This window comes from Ipomoea nil, unplaced genomic scaffold (genome assembly GCF_001879475.1).
Source record: "Ipomoea nil cultivar Tokyo-kokei standard unplaced genomic scaffold, Asagao_1.1 scaffold1900, whole genome shotgun sequence".
Taxonomy (NCBI): Eukaryota; Viridiplantae; Streptophyta; class Magnoliopsida; order Solanales; family Convolvulaceae; genus Ipomoea; species Ipomoea nil.
Window position 1 is genome coordinate 527939 of NW_017618328.1, and position 24598 is coordinate 552536.

The window sequence follows — 24598 nt, forward strand, 5'->3', positions numbered from 1 at the left end:
TATATATATATATATATATGAGGACCTATCCTTAGGTGACGTGAAGACTTATCTAATCCTTTCATTTAAATAAGCTCATAACTGTGATTTAATTATATACAATGGATATGAACATTTTGATATTTATATTACCTTATTCCTACTTTCAATTCTCATGAATACCAAATTGAATTTGAAATTCTCAATAATTCTACCAAACACTGAAATTTAAATTCTCACAATAATCATCTCCATGAAATTGTAATTTCTTTACCCCTAATTCCTCATTGCAACCAAACGACCAGTGAAAGTATTTAAAGTTCCATAAAAGTCTTGAAAATACACCATTACACCCCCTTAGTATATTTTTAACTGCACAAGTAAAAAGCTACAACGCTCACTAACTCACTGCTCATCAAACGTATAAGTTATGATTAAAAAGTTATACAACTCTTTTATACGTGAAGGAGATAAACAACTTACTACCAGTTGAAAGCTAGAAGTAAAGCATACAAATTCAGGTTGAATCTTAAGGCCAGTTTGGTCCATTGTGTAAAGGGCCATCGTCTCCTTGTCATCCAACCACTCCAAAAAGGAACCTATATGATCGTTAAACAATGCTGGCTGAATCTGCGGTGACCTATAGCTTACAACTAACCGTGAAGGTGCATAAACAAGCCACACAACTGAGCTATTCCTTCGGTTTTCCATATTTGCACTCGACTTCTTCCCCCTCGATAAGCCTCTCAACTGCATCCGTGGGAAGGCCAATCAGTTCCAAGGTCTTCTCCCAAACTTTGTAAGAAGTTTCAAGGTTGTGTGATTCTTCGGAGGGATTCATTGGACGGCAATCTTGAGAAAGGTAAGCGCAGACTGGCCAATCATCCGCTTTCAACGTCTCACAGTACTCTGGAACTTGAGGATCAGTGGCTGCAAAAAGTGTACTTCTAGAACCTGCAGCAGTCATTTATAATGACCAGGTTAGTGATCAATTTGTGATGAAACGACATTAGTCCTAGAACCAAATTGTAGATTTGGGCAGGAAACCGACTATATGAAAGAAATTGCTGAAGGACTGCACAAATGTCCAATCAATCAATCAATATATATATATATATATATATATATATATATATGGGGGATGGGGGGGAAGCAGGATCAAATGAGAACAAGGTCCTCCAATAAAAAGTGAGGACTGATCTTAACCGTCCATCAGGGTTCATTAATGACGAATGGTTTTAGTAAAAAAAATGCGAGGTTAATTTTCTAATTATTGAAAACTTTTAAGAGCAGGGTTCTTTTTTATAATTATTACAAACTTGAAAATTTAGTTATGGTAAGATCTTAGCCTTTGATTTCTCAAGATAGATGGTGTGGATGTGTCCACGCTTTTTAGAGGGAGAGATGTTCTCACTTGAACCCTCCCCTATATTTATATATAAAGTACTGCAGAAAATTAGGCAGATTTGAGTTACCTTCCTCAGGATTGAATATAAGATATGGTATCAAACGATATGCACCTTGAATGAACCTAGGAAGATCTCTTGCCTGCATTATGAGTAAAAATCATGAATTATATTATGTAATGAATTGAAATACTACATTTGCAACAATACTGTAAATAAGAGAAACACTGAATCGAAAACAATGGAAGACATAACAAAACATAAAAACAAAAATAAAAAAACGGAATAGAATAATCTGCTGCATTATTATTTAATCATATTTGCAAAAATAAATATACAGATTACTAGATTAGGTGGAGGCAGTGCAAATAAATATTCAAATTTGGCAAATACAATTTCATCTTATTTTTCATTTTGAGTATTATCATTCTCTAGGATACAAAATGCTTCTGTTTTTACTTTTTCAATATTCGGTTAATGGATTGAGAATAAATTAAGCTAAACTCATAGCCAGCTCCTGATATGTTTCAGTAGTTTGGCTACACATCACGGGTCTGTGGTTAACAAAAGAAGAAGAAGCTGATGGATTACCTATGGTGGCGGATAATAGTGCGAGAGAGAAGAAGTTGGGGAAGCGACTTCCTTTTGATTTTATTCAATACCAACTTACCAAGACAAACTAATACTCTCCCTATATATATAGGAGTTACAACTAAAGATACAAGGGAATAATATTCTAAAATCTACTGAACTAAATATAAAGGCAATCCTTAATAAAAGGAAATAACATAACTAAACTAGTAAAGAAACAATATAACTAAATTGATTCTTAAGCAGTGTGAATGATACAATACAGATTCTGCTGCCCCTTAAGAATCAATTTAGTTATATTGTTTCCTTTACTAGTTTAGTTATGTTATTTTCTTTTTATTAAAAATTGCCTTCATATTTAGTTTAGCAGTTTTTAGAATATTATTTCCTAATATCTTTGATTGTACCTCCTATATATATGAGAGAATATTAATTTGTCTGGTCAAGTTGGAAATTGAATAAAATCAAAAGGAAGTTTCTTCCTCCAACTTCTCCTCTCTTATTCTATATTCAGCCACCATAGGTAAACCTTCTTCTTCCGTTAACCATAGACCCGTGACGCGTAGTCTAACTACTGAAACATATCATTTGGTTCCTGTTGCCGGGAACATGGGTACTGATTTGAACATCGAATCAGCCATCAAAGCTTTGCAGAAATCTGTCAAAGCTTTGGAATTACAGCATGACAAAATTGAAAATGTGACAACTACTGTCGCCTCCTTATCTGCATCCTCTCACACCCAGGCAGCTTCTCTTGCCAGATTGGAGACACTGGTCCAACAGCTACTAACCAGCCATGGTAAACAACCTGTCCAGGAGGAGAGCTCCGTTACTGCCCTTCAAATTGAAGGGATATCTACTACGGTAGACATAGGGGATCACTCCTACGTTTTTCCCGGTATCCCAAAGTCGAATTCCCTTTGTTTTCAGGCGAGGAAGACCTCAAGACCCTATGGTTTGGCTACTTCGTTGTGAGTCTTCGTTTCACCATGCTGACACACCAGACCATGAACGTGTTCCTCTAGCAGCACACCACATGATTGGCAAGGCCCAACTGTGGTACCATTCTGAAACTGCGGTGTCACCATTTGCTTCCTGGGCATTGTTTAAGGAAGAGTGTTGTTTGAGTTTTGGGCCACCTCGAAGCATTAATCCACTAGGTGAACTGAAGCTGCTCTTTCAGACCGGCAGGCATGTTGATGATTATGTCAAGGACTTTCGAGCTCACCTTGCACGTGCAGGCACAGTACTCCCAGCCCAACGGGTTGATCTTTTTACCGGTGGTCTGGACGAGGTACTTCGGATTGATGTAGAAAGGACCAAGCCTAGTTCTCTCAACGAAGCCATTAATACAGCCCGTGACTTCTATCGGAAATGTCACATCTTAGGCCTTCTACCTGCCAAAACGGCAAACAATGACCCACACCCTGCTGCACCCCTTCCCTCTGCCCGTGTCTCACTAACCCCACAACAACCAATCAACCACACCAAATTACCTCGACCTCCGTATAAATTCTTATCCCCAGCGGAAAAGGCTGAGAGGGATGCCAAAAAATTGTGTTACAATTGTGATGAACGATTTTTTCCAGGTCATAAATGCCGCCACCTTTCTATGTTGTGGACATTAGAGGATGGTGAAGAACCCCCTGCTTGGCTTGCATCCACAGAGTTGAACGCATGTGATGGAATCACCTGAATTCACCTTGAGCGTTGTCACCTGCTTCAAGCTTGATCTCCAGGAGGGGTGTAATGATACAATACAGATTCTGCTGCCCCTTAAGAATCAATTTAGTTATATTGTTTCCTTTACTAGTTTAGTTATGTTGTTTTCTTTTTATTAAAAATTGCCTTCATATTTAGTTTAGCAGTTTTTAGAATATTATTTCCTAATATCTTTGATTGTACCTCCTATATATATGGGAGAATATTAATTTGTCTGGTCAAGTTGGAAATTGAATAAAATCAAAAGGAAGTTTCTTCCTCCAACTTCTCCTCTCTTATTCTATATTCAGCCACCATAGGTAAACCTTCTTCATCTTCCGTTAACCATAGACCCGTGACGCGTAGTTTAACTACTGAAACATATCAGTGAACAAGTTGGGCAGTAAGATATGTATTGTATCATTACACCCCTCCTAGAGATCAAGCTTGTCCTCAAGCTTGAAGCAACTGACAATGTTCAAGTTGAATTTAGGTGATTCCATCGCCTGTGTTCATCTCCGTGGATGCAAGCCAAGCAGGCGGTTCCTCGCCATCCTCTAATGTCCACAACATAAAAAGGTGGCGGCATTTATGACCCGGAAAAAATCGCTCATCGCAATTATAACACAATTTTTTGGCGCCCCTCTCGGCCTTTTCTACTGGAGAGAAGAATTTATACGGAGGTCGAGGTGAATTGGTGTGGTTGGTTGGTTGTTGTGGGGGTAGTGAGACACGGGCAGAGGGAAGGTGTGCAGCAGGGTGTGGGTCATTGTTTGTTGTTTTGGCAGGCAGAATGCCTAAGATGTGACATTTCCGATAAAAGTCAGAGGCTGTATTAATGACTTCGTTTATAGAACTAGGCTTAGGCTCTGTTTGGTAAAAAATTGGCCTATAGGCCAATTTTGGCTTATTTGACCATTATTAATTGTTTGATTTAGTTAAAATATCAATAGAAATATTTGGTTAATTAGCTTTTTGCAACTTCAAAAGGCTAAAATTCAAAAAGCTACTCTAAGCAACTTTTTCAATTAGCTTTTTGAGAAAAGAAATTGTACCAAACAGATATCAGCTAACAGCTAATTTACCAAACACTTTTCTACACTCATCTAATGTTATCAACTATTTATACCCTCTAATTAACACAATCAGCTAACAACAAACAGCTATCAGCTAACAGCCATTTTACCAAACAGGGCCTTAGTCTTTTCTACATCAATTCGAAGTACCTCGTCCAGACCACCGGTAAAAAGATCAACACGTTGGGCTGGGAGTACTGTGCTTGCACGTGCAAGGCCTTGACATAATCACCAACGTGTCTGCCGGTCTGAAAGAGCAGCTTCAGTTCGCCTAGTGGATTAATGCTCCGAGGTGGCCCAAAACTCAAACAACACTCTTCTTTAAACTATGCCCAAGAAGCAAATGGTGACACCGCAGTTTCAGAATGGTACCACAGTTGGGCGTCACCAATCATGTGGAATGCTGCCAAAGGAACACGTTCGTGGTCCGGTGTGTCAGCATGGCGAAACGAAGACTCACAACGAAGTAGCCAAACCATAGGGTCTTCCTCGCCTGAAAACAAAAGGGAATTCGACCTTGGGATACCGGGAAAAACGATAGGAGTGATCCCTTATGTCTGCCATAGTAGATATCCCTTCCGTGTGAATGGTGGTAACGGACTCCTCCTCCTGAACTGGTTGTTTACTGAGGCTGGTGAGTAGCTGTTGGACCAGTTTCTCCAAGTTGGCAAGAGAAGCTGTAATTCTCAATTTTGTCATGCTGTAATTACAAAGCTTTGACAGATTTCTGCAAAGCTTTGATGGCTGATTCGATGTTCAAATCAGTACCCATGACGCCGGCAACGGGAACTAAATGATATGTTTCAGTAGTTTGGCTACGCGTCACAGGTCTGTGGTTAACAAAATTAGAAGATGGATTACCTATGGTGGCGGATAATAGTGCGAGAGAGAAGAAGTTGGGGAAGAGACTTCCTTTTAATTTTATTCAATACCAACTTACCAAGACAAACTAATACTCTCCCTATATATAGGAGTTACAACTAAAGATGTAAGGGAATAATATTCTAAAATCGGCTGAACTAAATATAAAGGCAATCCTTAATAAAAGGAAACAACATAACTAAACTAGTAAAGGAAACAATATAACTAAATTGATTCTTAAGCAGTGTGAACAAGTTGGGCAGCAGAATCTGTATTGTATCAGCTCCTGCCTACAAATCCATCACCAAAGTCAAAAACAAATTGTTCAATGCCGGAAGGCATTTTATAATTTGCTTGAGTTTGCTTTCCCTTCCAGGTATAAAAAAATAAATAAAGTCTAAATATGCACAAGGGAGAAATAAAACCAAGCACCTAGATAATTGATCTAGTTAGGGTTACTCAATGACTACAAATGTAAAATAGCAGAAGGGATCAACAGGAAGCAAAAAACGCATCGTTTAGAAACTTACAACATTGGTTTGAACAATTCCAGGAGAAACACATATTACATTTATACCAGCTTCAGCTGGCAGTCTCTTCTGAAGCATGCTACTGTACATAACCTGCGATTTTAATACCAGAAATAAGTGTAAGATCTGGAACCTGGAACCTTATCAAAATATTTTTGATAGGCATTATCTTGAATCATTAATTATAAAGAGTTCATATATGGAGCAATGCCTTCCAGGAAAAGATGACCATGGCAATCACCAATAACATGACAGAACTAAACAATAAAAACATAAAGTTTCAGTACCAGAACAAGCTTAAGATCTTGAATTCATTTAAAGCTCTTAGACATGGGTGCTTTTGAAATTTGAATTATAAACAGATGATAGCGCATGTTAAAAATCCTTCTTTAAAGAAAATTTTAGAAAGAGTACAGATGATAGCACATGTTACCTTACCTTGTTGACAAAAGTTTAGAAAGAGGACATTTTCTTTATATAATTTAAGCCAGATTGCACAAATGGACAGAAAATAACCAAAAGGGTCAGGAAGTACAGACTAAAAAAATCAAGTCTCAAAATACATGCCTGCGCAAGCTTACTGCCTGAATATCCCACTAAACTTGCGTACTTTCTCTTCCCAGACACAACATTCATATCCTCTGGATCAACAAATCCAACATAGTGTATCTATTAAAAAAGAAAGATTAACTGAATTTGGTCAGGTGGAGAATTAACAACAATAGGAAAAATAAAATGCAGGCATAGGAAGACAACTAAACATAAGTCATTGATATACAACTACAATTACAATAAAATAAAAATACAAAATTTCACACACTGTTTTCCAATAGTAAATTACACTGTAATAACAAAGAAGTCTATGTTCAGTTATTCACTTATTCTACGACAATAGTAAACTCTTTTTGTGAATTTCATTGCAGTTTCCTGAAAACATGTCATTTCACATTGAGAGGTCAGAAGCTAGATTCCGTTACTGCTGCTACAGTCATTTAAGGAAACTACACATGAAGATGGACTCAATCACTTTATCAAAGAGAAGTTGGCTTATTTGTCCAGACATCCAGTCATCCGTGTTATCTGATAAGGATAGGCCATAAAATTCAGTGGAAAGCTAAGACTGGTCTCATAAAAAAATATTTGGGGTCAAATTCCACTTGTCTAGTTAATAGGGTGCTGACGATCTTATTTGTTAAAGAAAAGGTTCATTGTAAGAGAGAAAAGTATTCCTATTTCCTTGCTTTTAATCTGATTAGTACAACAGACATATATACATTAAAATGTCCTCTAAGCTACCCTAACTACATAAGTCTGAACATATCAAATAGCCCTTCATATTTCTTTACAATTTTTCTTAAAAGTCCCTTGGGACTTCCTCACATTTTTCTCAACATTATTTAACTACTAACTAGTTTCCTTGAAAATTGGCATCAATAATTTACTTGATTCATTGATATATTAGGTCGAATAAATGTATATTTTACCTTCTGGTTAAGGAGATATAGATTATATCCTATATTGATATTTTCCTAGCCGTTTAAAAAGGATGTAAAGTTGAGTGGAGCACCATTCACAATTCGACCTGATTTCTGTTAACGTTGTAGTTAGCAGGGAGTATGTAATCTGAAGTAAAATTATGTATTGCTCTTAATTTTAGCTATAGTTTATCAGGATCAATAGGATCCACCAATAGTTTCAAATTGAATAATAGAACGTAAGGGCTTTGTGAAGAACATTCACTTTTAATATTATGTATTCCTAGCATCTCCTTGTTATGGCCCTAGTGTCATATATTCCATAGTTAGATTTGAGTGTTCCAGATATTCTGAGTTCAACAAAGAATAATTCCCATAGAAAATTATGCAGTATCATTGCTATATTCTTTAAAAAGCAAAACCATCTCAAAGGAAGTTAAACATTCTTCCTTCCTGGATCCTTATGTTTCAATTTTTCACAACTACTAATTCTTTTATTCTTTCTAGATGTAAGAAACTGCATGTTGATAACTATGCTTCTAAGAAAGCAACATTGACCAAGGACCCCAAAACAAAATTTGAATAAGAAGAAAGGTCTATGTAAAGTGTCTTCTACACAAATTGGGGATGAGTATCATCCCTGATAAGTCACATTAACACAAACACCCCGTTGCTAATAATGTTTTCTGTTAGTCCATGAAAGAATCATAGTTATCTAGCAATCTTCATTTCATACATATCAAGAAATAAATTTCTTTTGGACTGACAAGGCTATAAAATACAATGTCAAATGAAAAAAAAAAAATGAATAATAATTGATAAGTAAATGAATATATCCCATTTATAAAACAGTGCATATCTTACTGGAACTTACAATGGAGTTCACATTGATGATTCTGCTTGGCGAACCTCTTATAAGGGATGGTAAAAGCAATATGGAAAGCAATGCTGGAGCAAGATGATTCACTTGCATGTGTTCCTCATAACCATCCTTTGTGAATTTCTGTGGTTCTAAAGAAAATAATAACATAACCAAATAATTAACCTGGGAAGGTAGAGATATGAATTATAAAAGCATGTCCATTTTCTTCCAAATCCATCAAAGCACAAGACAGAAATGCAATGACAACCAAATTGCTCATGAAAAGGAAAATGCAGAGGATCAAAAGCACCTCTAATACAGTTCTCCAGAAAACAATAAAAATTAAGACTATTAAGTAGAAGAAAAGGAAAGCAAGATAGATGAAAAGGCTAAAAAAGTTGAATATGACAACGACAAATGATCAAAATAACTCTACGTTTTAAAGTAATCTTTGATGTGTGTGTGTGTGTAATAATTAAATATATATTTCACAGTTCCACTTAGTCAAATGTTTGGCATAGGGGAATACTAACCACCAATAGAAAATATCCCAGCATTGTTAATGAGGACATGTAATGGTCCTGCACGTGCATTCCATGCATCTGCAAATCTCACAACAGAATCCAAGGAGACAAGATCAAGTTCCATGACCTTGTAACATTGCAATCACAAAAGTTAGCATCCTTCAACTTAACACATAGCATTTCAAAATAAAAAATAAATATGAGGTTAGAGCACATGTATAGGATTTAATGGAACATTTCATTTAACATAATAGACAGTCTACTTCCAGTATGCAATCTCAAGTTCATATTATATACCTCAATATTGAGAGGAAGGCCCTTCCCTGCCCAATCCTCCTGCCACTTCTTTATCAATTCATTTGCAGCCTTTGTATTTCTGACTGCCATAACCACATGAGCCCCTGCTTCTGCCAATTGTCTGTGCAAAAATGAAAAACATCTTTGCATACATGTACCAATATGTATACTTTGCAAGTAAGAATAAAAGACTAAGGCTGGCAGGTACACAGGTTTATCTTGTCTTCATTCTTACATGAAGAGATGACTGAGAATACATTCATAGGGTCAAAAAGAAAGAGCATATGCATAGTTTCAAAGTTAATACTTCCTCTATCCCACTATCTTTGTCTTACTTTCTATATTGAGATGTCCCATTATCTGCATCCTATGAAAAGTTACTACATTAGTACATAGAACTTTCCTATTATATACCCTTCCATCATTGTTAAGTATGAAGTAAAGACTTAACATTCTTGGTGGATGCAAATTTAATATGCCCTATTGTCTAATAACACAACTTTCACAAATAGAATCCCTCTGCCAGACCTGAGGCCCTCAGCAATGAATCTTTACAGGTTACACTTACACCACCTTTCTTCATAAAACTGAATCCCATTCAATTTAAAATTTTGGGAAAAAGGTATTCATCCAGATTCGTTTAAGCTCTAAGGCATAGCCTATAATGCAAAAGACTCTAATTTCACCCTCCTTTTGCTGGAAGCATATATTAAAGCGCTGTTATCTGCTGTGATCAAACTATTCCCTTAGGGAATTAATACAATATTTTCACACACCTTAGTGTCATTTGATATATCCTACAGGGAACTTAGGCAGTGAATAAGCAATTGAGATTGTGTGTGGGTGTGAGCAAGGGTGATCATCACATAGTTCAGCTCAAACCTCTCCTAAAAACAAGAATCTGTAAAACAAGCTTATACATTAGCTAACAAATTTATTTTATATTTTTAAAAAAAATCATCATTCCTTTCGGCACCACTCTCGTTTATTACATACATTTTACTTCTTTGGACTGTCTAATAATATTAAAAAACGTTGACTTCGATCTTTAGTTTCATAGATCAAGTCATCAAGCATACGCAAGACAGTTTTTCCAATAGCATTGAACTGATCAATGGTTCAATAAGCGTTCTAAAACTAATCCCCATTTCCAACCAAGAGTTCGAATTGACATTGAAATGAAAGAGTGAGTGAGTACCTAGCGATTTCCCGGCCGATACCGCTGGTGGAGCCGGTGACGATACAGGTGAGATCATTGACTGGAGGGAGAGGCATAGGGTTCTCCAAGTGGCTTGCGGCTATCCTCTGGAACAGCAGCTCATAGACCACGAACAACAACCCCCTCAGCCACTCTATCCATCCCAGCGCCACCTTCTTCTTCGGCCGCACATCTTCGCTTCCACTACCCTCCTTTTTCTCCTTCGTCTCCGGCGCCATTCTCTTCTATCTCACTCTCTCTCTCACTCTCTCACTCTCTCACTATCTCTCTCTCTCTCTCTCTTCCCCCGGGAGTTCTACTTCGGCAGATTCCAGCAAGGCAGTTATAGGGCGATTTTCCATTTTTTTTCCCTTTTCTTTTAAAAACAAAAACAAATTAAACAATGAACCTTTCACTCATAAATGTAATACAAATGAAATGAAATGAAATGAAAAGAAAAGGGAGAAGAAAAGACAGTCACCCTCCACATCTAGAAAAGGATTCCTAACTAAATTAAGAATAAATTAAAAATGAAAGAAATTATAATTCAGTGAAAAAGAATAAAGTATGAATAAAATAAGAATTCGAATTACATTATTTAGTAAAGAAGAATGAGATTATTAAGGAATTAATACTATTTAGGGTTCTCCGAGTATAGACCCTGTTTGGTAAAAAATTGGTCTATAGGTCAATTTTGGCTTATTTGATCACTAAATTATTTGATTTAGTTAAAATATCAATATAAATGTTTGGTAATTAGCTTTTTGCAACTTCAAAAGGTTAAAATTCAAAAAGCTACTTCAAGCAACTTTTTCAATTAGCTTTTTGAGAAAAGAAATTATACCAAACAACTATCAGCTAACAGCTAATTTACCAAATACTTTTCTATAATCAGCCATTGTTATCAACTATTTATATCTTCTAATTAACACAATCAGCTAACAACCATTTTACCAAACAGGGACCAAACAGGGCCATAGTGATTTTGTCACCTTTAGTCATAAACTTTCAAATTACCACCCATGATCCTTCGACTTTCAAATTGTTACCGTCCGTAATCCAAATTAACCACCCATGGTCCTTCAACTTTCAAAATTTAACCAGTCGCGATGGTTAAAATTTGATACTTAAAGACCATGGGTGGTTAACTTGGATCACCAATAGTAACAATTTAAAAGTCGAAGGATCATGGCGGTAATTTGAAAGTTTAAGACTAAAGTAAAATCACTATTCTCGGAGAACTCTAGATGATATAAACTCTTAAGAATAGAAAAAGAAAAAGTGATATAAAAATTTAAAATATCTTTATATTATAATATTAATAATAATATTCAAGGCAATTTTTTTTTAAGGAAAATGACACTTTTTTTCCCTGAGTTATATACATATAGTACTTTTTCTCCCTAAATTATTTAAGTGGCTCTTTTTTCTCCTGAAATGTTAAATAGACATATTTACCCTTAAAATAAATATTTCATTTATTTTTTTCTCTAACAAATTATTACTATAATTTAGTTCAAACCAAACAGATACTATAGCAACCAAACCAAAATATTCCAATTACAATTTATAATCAAAATGTGATATTTATAGTTTATTAAAATCGCGAACCGGAATGGCCGGTTCATGTTCCGAACTGAAAAAATAAAATACATTTATTGTTAAATTTAGACTATTTTAAAATAAAAAATAAAATTTTAAAATAAATACGGTTCAAAATCGCGAACCGGATCCAGGACCACCGATTCACGGTTCATGATCCAATTTTTTTATTCTTAAATATAATAAATTGAAATCCAAATATTGGGTTCTAGATCTGAATCATATGATTCAGTTTTTTTATTCTTAAATATAATAAATTGAAATCCAAATATTGGGTTCTAGATCTGAATCATAACCGAAAATTTTTAATTCGATTGCTATAATGTCTGGTTCAGTTCGAACCATATCGTGGTAATCGCTACCTATACACAATAATTTGTTGGAGAAGTAAAATAAATAAAATGTTTACTTTAAGTGTAGAAATATCAATTTAATATATTAGGGGGGAAAAACCACCACTTTTAAAATAATTAAGGGGCTAATGTGCTTACATAAATAATTGAGGAGGAAAAAGTGCTATAAATATATAACTTGGGCGGAAAAAGTGCCATTTTCCCTTTTTTTATAGCAAAAACGAAGAACATTTCACTCACTATCCATCATAAATGCAATACAAATGAAATGAAAAGTGGAAGAAAAGACAGCCACCCTCACAATTATACCTAGAAAAGGATTCGTAACTAACATGGCAATCTTATCCATTAATTGGGTGTTTGATTTGAAAAAATGAATTAATGAGAAAATAAAATTGTAATTAAGTTGGAAAAGAATAAAGTGATAATAAAGTAAGAATTTAAATTATATTATTTAATAAGGAGTAATGGAAAGAAATAAGTGATATAAAAATTAAAATGTACTTGACTAATAATATTCAAGGGTGATTTTCCTTTTATTTTTTCTTTCTTTTTTTTTTTTTTTATCAAAAATGAAAACTTTTCCCTCACTATCATTCATAAATGTAATACAAATTAAATGAAAAGAGGAAGAAAAGACAGCCACCCTCCATAATTATACCTAGAAATGGATTTCTAACTAAACACGGCAATCTTATTCACAAAGAGGGTGTTAATGGAATGAAGGAATTAAAAGAGAAATGAATGGTAATTTGGTAGGGAAAGAAAAAATTATGAATAAAGTAGAAATTTGAATTACATTGTTTAGTAAGGAGGAATAGAATAATGGAATTAAAAATGAAAAAAGTGATATAAAAATTAAAATATCTTTGTGCAATATTATTAATAATAATATTCAAAAGTAAATATGTCTTCTTCTTCATTTTTTCTTTCCTCTGTATGAAATGCAATTTATATTACAACTTAAAAATATTACAATTCTTTGAATTGAGGGAATTATAATCCCCTTCAACTAAATTAAACACCTCATAATCGTTACGTTTAACAAAATAGATACAAATGTTAAAAAAATAACTGAACAACTCTTTTAATATCTTCCTTTATTTCCTGTAGATTCTTCACGTTTTTGGCTTTTTCTACACTTCTCTTCTCTAGCCATGTGATTCTCACGATGTGACTTCTAAAATCAAGACCCAATTGATATTTTTTATTATTAGTACATTTTATAATTAGTACATTTTATAATTTATAATTTGATTAATATATTTAGGCTAAAGTGTCATCTCGATCCTGAATCATTCCTGATTATTTATGTCGCACTATGATTATTATATCGGAGAAATGAGAAGCGAAAAATGCAGAGTAGGCCTATACGTTTAAGGAAAAAAAAAAATACGAAAAAATATTATAATACGAAGGTGAAAGAAGAAAATACAAAAAAAAAAAAAATAACTAATAAAAAATTCCATGTCAGCAATATTATTACCGGTAACCTGTAGAAAACCTGTAAAAAGTTATAGACGAAAAAAAATTATGATTTATGGCTCTAAATATCACTTATTAAATATCATAGTGCGACATGAATAATCAGGAATGGTTCATGGTGCGGGATGACACTTTTGTCATATATTTAATATTATATCTACTATCTAATAATCTACTATCTCATTAACAATATATTATCTGATTAACAATATTGATGTTTGGTTGTGTATGACCTTATAATGAGAATAAATATTTTTAAAATACGAAAACAAAAATTCAAGGCAATTGATTCTAATATAATGACATCTAAAACATCAATTTGAACAAAAAAATTTAAAATAAAAATCTAAAAGTACTAATTCAAACTTAAAAGTTAGATTACCAATAAGATGGGATGATACCTATTTTTAATTAGGAAACGAATCTAATTTGAAATCATCTTCTAACTCCTCTAATCATATTTAAACGTGTAGGGTTTACAAATCTAAGATTAATTGCAATATTTATGAATCTAATTTGAAATCATCTTCCAACTCCTCTAGTTGTATTTACAAGTGCAAGATTTACAAACCCGTACGAGCTTAGCTCAATGGTTTAGTGGGCAATATTTAGAAGAAGAAACCAAGATTCAAATCTTGACCACAATGTAGGAATTACATCCTCCACATGCTCTGACTGGTCAAAGTGTGGGCCGACTCAAACTAGCACACAGAGGACGCCAACCAATCCGGAAGACAACTGCAATTCTTCTCCGTTAATGGTGGCTTTTTGAATTATATACTCCTGTTGAATTAAGTGTAAGTTGTATAACTTATAGATGTGGTTTATGATTGTGATTTGTGAATTATATATTTCTCTCATTGATTTAATGTGGTTGCTATTAACAAATAGGTAAGTTCTTAACGCGTACACGAATTGCTTTTCACAACAACTGCACACCCAAGGAGTCACTCCAAAACCTTTCGTGTCCTATAAAGGATCTTACCTAATAGACTCATGGATTTTGAGATCCCGAACTCTACAATTGCTTCACCAAACTAACCAATGATCTTCTCAACCTTGGATGATTAAACAAGGCTAAGAACTAAACTTAGGAATCTAGCACTTGAGATAAGATATAAAAACAAATTTAGCTATGTAATATAAGTAGTAGTTCTATTTTTTTGGGATTTTTTGGTATGTGTATATGAATGTAAAGAACAAGATATTGGGGTATGCCTTCTTGGCTTGCAAACTAGCTTCTCAGTAGCTTACTTAGACTGAATGCTCCTCAGAAACAACCTAAACACTCAATGCAATTTTCATGCAAAGAAAAGATATATAGAAAATCTCACTTCATTTCAAAATAGTACAATCTGATTTGAACCATTCGGTTATTGGGGTATTTATAGGGAAAGTTTAGAGACTTAAATTGTTAAAATATTCTAGGTTTCTATCCCTTAACTATGAAGTAAATAATTAAAAATTATAACTTGCAAAATAATCATCCTTTGCGTATGAAATCTGATCTTGTAGGCTGATTTTTTTTTTCTTCCAAAGCTTTGTTATCTTTCACATCGGTTGTCATAAGCATTTAATGTTTTATCTCCTTGAGTAAGCTTGAGGTGTTTGCTTGAGCTACTTTGTTGATAACAAGCAAGGAGGTGAGTGAGCAGCTAGGTACTAAGGAAGTTGCATAAATAAGTAGGTGAATCACTAAGCAAGTACGTGATTCATCAAGCTAGTAGGTGAAGCATACTCCTTAAGCTAGTAGCTCTCTTCAAAAGTCTTGATGTTAGTCCTATTTGGTCGATCGTGTGCATCATCTGCCGTGAACTCAGCACTGAAGGCAATTGAATAGAATTGTTTCTCCATATTAATCTTCTTCTCCATCAATAGATGTACTCCAATTTGCTTGCACAAAAGTGTTAAAAGCCTCTTGAATCTTCTTTGACTAGGATCTTGTTGTTGGGCCACTCGAGACTTTCATGTGATCATTTGCTTTTCGTCTTTGGGACTCATCATCCTCCCCATCTTGAAAAAGATTCGTCCCCGAATCTGAAAATTCAAAAGGAGATAAATCAGCAACATTAAAGGTAAACATTATGCTCACCTCGAAGATCTAATTTGTATGCATTGTCATGGATTCTTTCAAGCACTTGGAAAGGTCCATCTCCTCTAGGCATCAACTTGGACTTGCGTTGGTTTGGAAACCTATTTTTGTTGTAGTGTATCCAAACCCAATCTCCGGGTTTAAAAATTGTAGTCTTGCGTTCTTTGTTAGCCTTGTTAGTGTTTAAATGTTGTAAACCCCAACTTATAATTGGCTTTATTATTATTGCAAATTAGATATGTTAGGTTTAGTGTCAGTTAGCATGCTAAGTAAAGATCTGATGGAACAAACAATATACCAGAGCCTTGAAAATTAGTCGTTAGACTATACCGACTTATCCAAGATTAACTGAAAGGGCAATTTTACAACACTTGAGGTTATTTTAAAAGAAAGCTCTTATCTCCTGATATACCTCAAAGGGTAAGACAGTAATCTTCTACATAAAATATCTTTGAGATTACTTGTCTTCCAAGAGTCAGAGATATAAATATAGAGAGATGATTCAAGACACAATACAAGAGATGATCTTCAACATTTGTATCACAAGAAAAATTTCTCTGCGTTCTAAAACGACTACTCTAACATATTTTATTCTCAAGCTATTATGATATGAGTTTAAGAAGAGCATTGAGAAGAAATACTTTGAAGCTGAATCAGTGGATCATATTCCATGCAACTGTGGTATAGTGAAGAGTGAGTCAGTGAGACGGACAGCAACAGTGTGGCTATCCAAGAAGGGACTTCTTGGATTACTGATTGCATAGATCTCCACCCTTGTCAATCTTCTATAACCTCTACAGACTGGGTCATTACCGTGTGTGGTACACATTGGGTGAGAATGAGTTCTCCTACCTTCTGTATGAATTATTATTGAGATAATGGATTGAACGCACTGATGGTGGTCCCCCAGACATAGATACGGTTGTATTGAACTAGGTAAACAATACCTTGTGGCATTTACTTTCTACATGTTTTAATTTCGCACTTAATCGTATACTGTTGCAATGACTGTTAGAACACACGTTTAGGATTTTGCAAGAAGAACGATCTTTTAATTTGTTAAGTCAGAATGTTAACTAGGGTTATAGAATATCACGAATACACTAAAGCACACTTGGTATTAGAGCTTTTAAGTCTACATAGTGACTAGATCCTTTAGGGAGTTTAATTTTTGTATCTTAGGTATTGTAATTAGTTTCTTGAAGCTTTTGCAAATTTGTGTTGCATCTCTATTCTTCATATACTACTGTTGTGGTATCTTATTTGACACAAGATGGATAGCAATGTGAAGCCACTGTAGATGGATGGAACGAACTACTCATTCTAGAATGCCAGAATGCAGATTTACCTTCAAGCACAAGGGGATAGGGTTTGGCACTTAGTGATTACTAAATAGACACCTCCGACTCAGCATGGACCAAATGGCGCAATAGTTTCAAAGCCAGAGACTGACTGGACAGACGCTGAAATTACTCTATCGGACTACAACAACAAGGCGCTGAATTCCATTGTGGGTTCCCTACATGATTCTGTCTTTACTCTTGTTACATGTGTAGATGAAGCCAAGAATGCATGTAAGATCCTACAAACAAGATTTGAAGGAACGAATGATGTTAAGCAGTCAAAACTTCATATAGTTCTTTCTGAATTCGAAGGGTTAAAGATGAATGAAGACGAGATGATCACTGACTTCCACAACCGAGTGCAAGATTTGATGAATATTGCTTCATTTCTTGGTGAACCATTCACTGAGTCACAAGTGGTGAAAAAGATCCTTCACTCCATACCCAAGAGATTTTGTATGAAAGTGATAGTGATACAAGAGAATTTAGGATGGGAAAATAAGACAGTTGGTGAACTCATGGGGAGTTTCCGTACTTATTAATTACAAGTTCTTGCTGAAAACAACCCTAGTTCTTCAAAAAAAAGGTAAATTAGTCGCATTTATTGCGGATGCTGAGAATGAATCAGATGTTGAGGATCTGGATGATGAAGCCCTTGCCTTACTGACAAAAAACTGCAAGAAAATCCTAAAAGGATTCAATCGTCATGGACAAAGTCAAGCTGGCAGAAACCAAACTAAGTCAAGATCCTCATTTGGTCAAAAATCTGCATCCAACACTACTGGTTCTAAATCTGGTCAAACATCTTGCTTAGGATAACTAAAGTCCATGACTACCACAACTTCGAGTGACGATGAGGGAGATGATGCAGATCAGGTTGGTGATGAAACTACTAGAAACTTTGTTGCAATTTTTTACTCCAGAAGTTGATCTATCAGAGTCTGAAGATGAAGATTATATGTCGTCTGATGATTTTGAGGAAAGACGCACTCATCTTGAACAGGAATATGCAAAGTTGGTTGCAAGCTGGGAACAACTTGTCAAAATAAACAAGAATTTGAATGATGAGTTGAAACACCATGAAGAAACAATGAAGAAGTTGAATGTTGAGCTAGTTATGAAGGATGATCTGATTAATCAGATACGAACTCGTGAAGGGAAACTGATGAAGGAAGTAAATGAACTAACACGTAACATCAAGATGATGGATACTACATCAACTTTAGATGAGATCCTTGACTATGGGAGAAAAACTCATACTAAGAATGGTATAGGTTATCAAGAGGGTCAATCACCAACTACAAACACAATGTTTGTAAAAGGAATTACTTCTGGTTCTATTATGCCAATACGGCAGTCAGTTCATACTAAAATGAAAGGAAGAAGAATCAGGCAGTATGTTCCTACATGCCACTATTGTCAGACTAAAAGTCATACTTGGCCAGAATGCTATCCTTTCTACCAGGACCAAAGAGAAGAAAAGTATAAAAAGAAGAACATCAGTTCATTTAAGAGACAGATCTGGGTCAGGAAATCTGAAGTAATATGCTACCCAAATATAGTCTTATCTGCTGCTTTAACTGAGACAAGATGGAACTTCGATAGTGGCTGTTCGAGGCATATGACCAGAAATTCTATGTTTCTAAGTTTAGTCTAACCAAATAGTGGATCAGTAACATTCGGTGATGGTCAAAAAGGAAATATTATTGGTAAAGCTATCCTAAATGTACCTGGTTTATCTCATCTGGATGATGTACTACTGGTTCAAGGACTACGTGTAAATCTGATAAGTATAAGCCAGTTATGGGAACAGAACTGGAATGTCTGCTTCAACAAGGATCACTATAGTGTGCTAGACAATTTGAATCAAGCTGTAATGGAAGGTATATGTTCTTCTAATAACTGTTATATTCTGACTAATGATGTAATTTGCCACAGGACCAAGACAGAAGAATCAAAACTATGGCATCAAAGGTTAGGCCACATAAATTATCGAGACATAGACGAACTGATTAAATTATAAGTTGTTCGTGGCATACCTAAGATGAAAGTTGATCATGATGGAGTATGCGGTGTATGTGCTATTGGAAAACAAACAAGAGCACGCCATAAATCAGAGAAGGCAATCACTACTGAACGATGCTTAGAGTTAGTCCACATTGACTTAATGGGACTGGCACATATAGAGAATATTGGAGGTAAAAAGTACATATTTGTTTGTGTTGATTTCTCTCGTTTTTGTTGGATAGCTTTGTTAAGGGAAAAGTTAGAAGCATTTGAAGCATTCAAGACTTTGTGCATTAGATTGTAAAAAAAGAAAAGGATGAGCCCATAATCAAAATCCTAAGATTGAGAAGTGATCATGGAAAGGAATTCGAAAATGCTACTTACTCAGAATTCTGCTCAAAACATGAAATTGCACATGAGTTTTTTGCTCCCATGACTGCTCAACAAAATAGAATCGTGGAAAGGAAAAATCGCACTCTACAGGAAATGGCTAGAGTCATGCAAAATGCTAGTCATCTCCCACAACGATTTTGGGCAGAAGCTGTCAACACAGCATGTCACATAGTGAACATAATCTATCTTAGGTCTGGCACAACTATGACTCCATATGAAATAGGGAAGGGTAAGAAACCTAATCTAAAGTATTTTCATATTTTTGGCACTAAATGTTTTATCTTGATTGATCGTGAATGATGTAGTATATACAAACGGCATCAACTACGATATACGATCCTAGGTCAGTTCCAGATCCAGATCCTATGCCTAGTCAGCTTATTGGTTTAAGTTCTGTAGCTCGGAATGCTTGACAATGGGTCAGAGGCTCCCAAGCTAATAGCTAGTGTATAGAAGTGGCCAAAAGTCCATCTCTCGACAATAAATGCGATATTTATAAGGGAAAGTAGGGAGCAGGTTCTGGGCCGGCAGCATGTGTAGCACGTGGACCTCATGCACGGGCTCAGGCGGGGCCCAAAGGGGTCTGGCCACATGCCCTGATATTCCTAATCATAGAGTACTTTACCGCCGAAGCTAAGTTAGCAGGTCGGCCCTGACCTGAATAGGTTGGGGTGTAAACATTATGAGGAGAGATAGAGACCCACTCCCTCAAACCGACATAAGAACTTGAGGCCTTTAATTTACTAACACATGAGCAGCATGGTTCGCTAATCAACTAACATGACGAACTAACACGTTTTCAATGGAGGAAATAATGTTCTTACAATGATTTCTAACTAAACATGTATAAGAGTAATCATATCAATCGAAATTTTATGAAAGCCTGAGCAAAAGTTGAGGTTGTCCAACTATATGATTGTGTTGTTGAAGTAAATATTTTAAATATGGTAAATGTTTAAATATAATTATGGAACATTTAATATATATATATATATATATATATATATATATATATATATATAGGGTTGAGTTCAAATGAGGACAACAATATATAGAGGACTGTGAGGATAAATAATGGGCACACAACAAATTTATACCAGGCACACAACTAAATACATAATGGCACACAAGAATAAATGTAAACATCAGGTTTCGAACTCAGGCTCTATAAATTAACAAATACAGCACGCGACATACAAACTGTGGCACACAACTACATTCGGTCATGCACACGGCATACCGGCTAATGACACACACTACATCTGTCCTCACAGTCCTCTATAATATACTTGTCCTCATTTGAATACACACACACACACACACACACACATATATATATATACACACACACACACACACACACACACACACACACACCACAAGAAGTTTAAGGGTATAAGATAATTTTGTTTGATAAAAATGATAGTATAAAATTTATAGTGCAATGTACAACTCAATAAGCATAAAAATACATACATAAATCATGAGTAATAATATTGGTTTACTCTTATAAGTTCACTATTATAATCAAGTAAATTTTAATTAAAAAAAAATGTTAAGTTTTACTAATTCATCAATATCGCATTAAGAAGACGTAATTTATTTAAAAATGAAAATTGTTAGGATATTATTTTTATTCTCAATTATAATTATCTACTGCAATACTCATCTTTATTACTATTTGTATTACAAGTTGAAAGAACTTATTTTGATTATATTAAAATAATTATTTTATTTTATATTAATTATTAAATTATTAATATTTAAAATTGTACTAAGTATTTAATTATTTTAATTTTTGTGTTAGACATTAATTTAATTACACAATGCACGCATTATAATAGTTAACTTAATATTATGTTACTAAAGTTTGTATAATTGGAAAAATAGAAAAGTTAAATGTGATAACTCTGAAGATGTCTTAGGGTGTGTTTGGTTCATATGTTTACACTCTAGAAATAAAAATCAAAATCATAGGTAGCGTTTAGTTGACAACTTTTTAAAATACCACTATGAGTTTTGCTTACTCCTTCAATTAAAAATTTAATAAACATTACAATTAACCTTAGATTTGTAAACCCTACACGTGTAAATATGACCAGATGAGGAAACTTTTTTTTTTTTTTTAAAAATACCAGATGAGGAAACTGATTTCAAATTACAATCATAAATATTATAATTACTCTTAGATTTGTAAACCCTACACGTGTACGGTTTACTAATATGACCAGAGGAATGATAAGATGACTTGAAATTAGATTCATAAATATTGCAATTAATCTATTCCCTACATGCACGTGCAATTTTGACCTATTTAGCAAAATTCGAAGGGGAGTAGAAATTAGAATTTTTAACAGTTCCAATTAAATCCACTAATTGAAATTCAAAATCGGATTTGCAATTTCGACGTATTCAGCGGAATACGTCAATGAGTAAAAGTTACATTTTTATTTTTATTATATCGTTTACAACCAAAGCATTACCAGAACATTGGGAAGAGGACTAGAGGAGTACAATTTATGATTAGTGAATATTGTAATTCATTTAATAATATGACCAGATGACTCCATTTAAAGTTTTATTATAGTTCAATTTCGTTCGTATCGTACATAGAACTTATAATATGAGTAAAATTATGACTATTGGATATTGCAATTCATTTAATAATATGACCAGATAAGTCCAATTCAATTTTGATTATAGTTCAATTTCGTCCAATACAGAGTTGTAATATAAATAAAATTATGATTATTGAATATTACAATTTATTTAATAATATGACTAGATGAGTCCAATTAAATTTGGATTATAGTTCAATTTCGTCTGAATCCAACACAAGAGTTGTAATATGGGATAGTTATGCTGTGAAAACGTGTTCACCATACGCATGGTGAACACAAGAGTAGATCTATAATTTCTATATTGAGATTCATAATTTTTTTTTTTTTTTTTGAAAACGTAGATTCATAATTTTGTTTTTTATTTGTTGTTAACGGGATAGATCCATAATTTCTAAGCTGTAGATTCATAATTTCTAAACTGTAGATTCATAATTTCTATACTGTAGATTCATAATTTCTGTACTGTAAATTCATAATTTTTATACTGTAGATTCATAATTTCTATACTGTAGAGTCATAATTTCTATACTGTAGATTCATAATTTTTGTACTGTAGATTCATAATATCTGTAACAACAAATGAAAAACAAAATTATGAATCTACGTTTTAAAAAAAAAAAATTATGAATCTACAGTATAGAAATTATGAATCTATCGTCTTGTTCATCATGCGCATGGTGAACACGTTTTCACAACATAATTTGTGTGTAATGAGTATAAGAATTAATTTCACTTTTGGTCCCACGACTTTTGAGGTTCTATCACTTTTGGTGCACAACTTTAAAATTTTTCAATTTTAGTGCCTAACTTTGTTATTTTTATCAATTTTGGTTCTTTCAGCCAAATTGGCGGTGAAATGTTGCCGGATTTTATATTTTTAGGAGTAAAATTGTCATCCCAAGGAAACATCTTCAATATCTAAACAAAATCACTATAAAATCATATCTATAGGTGTTTGATCGATAAGAATAATGGGGAAGACGTGCATAAATTAGACACATATCTATGAGATTTATAGTATCAACGATTAACAAACCCTTCTTTTTCTCTTAATATGATTTTTCTTTATTGAAGATCTTTCCTTAGGATAACTATTTTGCCCCTAAAATATAAAATCTGGAAACATTTCGCTATTAATTTGGCCAGAAGGACCAAAACTAATAAAATAACAAAATTAGGTGTCAAAATTGAAAAAAAAAAAATTTAAAGTTGTGCACCAAAAATGATAAAATCTTTGTGGGACCAAAAGTAAAATTAATTCTAAGTAAAAATTATGATTATTGAATATTGCAATTCATTAAATAATATGATCACATGAGTCTTATTCAATTTTAATTATAGTTTAATTTCCTCCAAATCATACAAAAGAGTTGTGATATGAGTAAAATTATTTTTCTGAATAAAAACACGTACAACTCATTAATTAAAGGTCAACAACAAGAATAGAAAGAAGGGATGACGGAGGCACATTCCTTCACTCTCTACGGTCGGTAAAAAACAAAGCTTCCCTAACTAACATAAAGCTAATGTGTAGAAGATCACGAGCTAAATACCTAATATCTTGAAGAATAAGATCAAATGAGGAAATACAAGAGAGGCATTCAATCCTTTGGTTACAAGTTGAGCATCAGATTCTACAAGAACAGACTAAAAACCCAATGATTTAAATATTTAATCCACTTAACAGCTTCCTTAACCGCAATAGCCTCCACTATTTTTGGGGGTGATATATGAGCTTTCCCACCCTGTTGTAGAGCAGCAACAAACTTTCACTCCTCATCTCTTATGATATATTCAATACCTATCCTTTTGTTCTCAAAATTGTTTGCTACATTTGGAAATTATGGAATTTCCGACAACCTGAAAATGATCTGAAATCAAGTCGATAGCCTTGTCCAGACCACTTTTGGTATCCAAAAAAACCTTTGTTGCTATTTCCGACCACTTTTTGCTTTCGACTTGATATAAGATAACTTTCAGGTGGTCGGAACACTACTAGAAATTCTAAAATTTCCTACTACCTGAAAGTGATCTTAAATCAAGTCGAAAGCCTTGCTCCGACCACTTTTGGTATCAGGAAAAACCCTTGTTGCTATTTCCGACCACTTTTTACTTTCAACTTGATTTAAGATCACTTTCAGGTGGTCGGAAATTCAATAATTTCCAGTAGTGGAAATTCCAAAATTTATCAACGTTCAACTT

The 24598-nt window shown here is 34.1% G+C and overlaps 1 protein-coding gene across 1 annotated transcript; it reads right to left on the bottom strand.

Moving 5' to 3' along the window:
• Positions 1-278: 278 nt before the first annotated feature.
• LOC109193703 (retinol dehydrogenase 11-like) lies at positions 279-10876 on the bottom strand. The gene is made up of 9 exons (XM_019344553.1): positions 10790-10876; positions 10501-10747; positions 9303-9423; positions 9015-9132; positions 8494-8630; positions 6712-6813; positions 6145-6237; positions 1455-1527; positions 279-933 (listed from the first exon to the last, which is right to left on the bottom strand). The coding sequence occupies exons 1-9, from the start codon at positions 10860-10862 to the stop codon at positions 671-673; spliced, it is 1227 nt and encodes a 408-aa protein (XP_019200098.1). The 5' UTR covers positions 10863-10876; the 3' UTR covers positions 279-670.
• Between the last annotated feature and the right edge of the window lie 13722 nt (positions 10877-24598).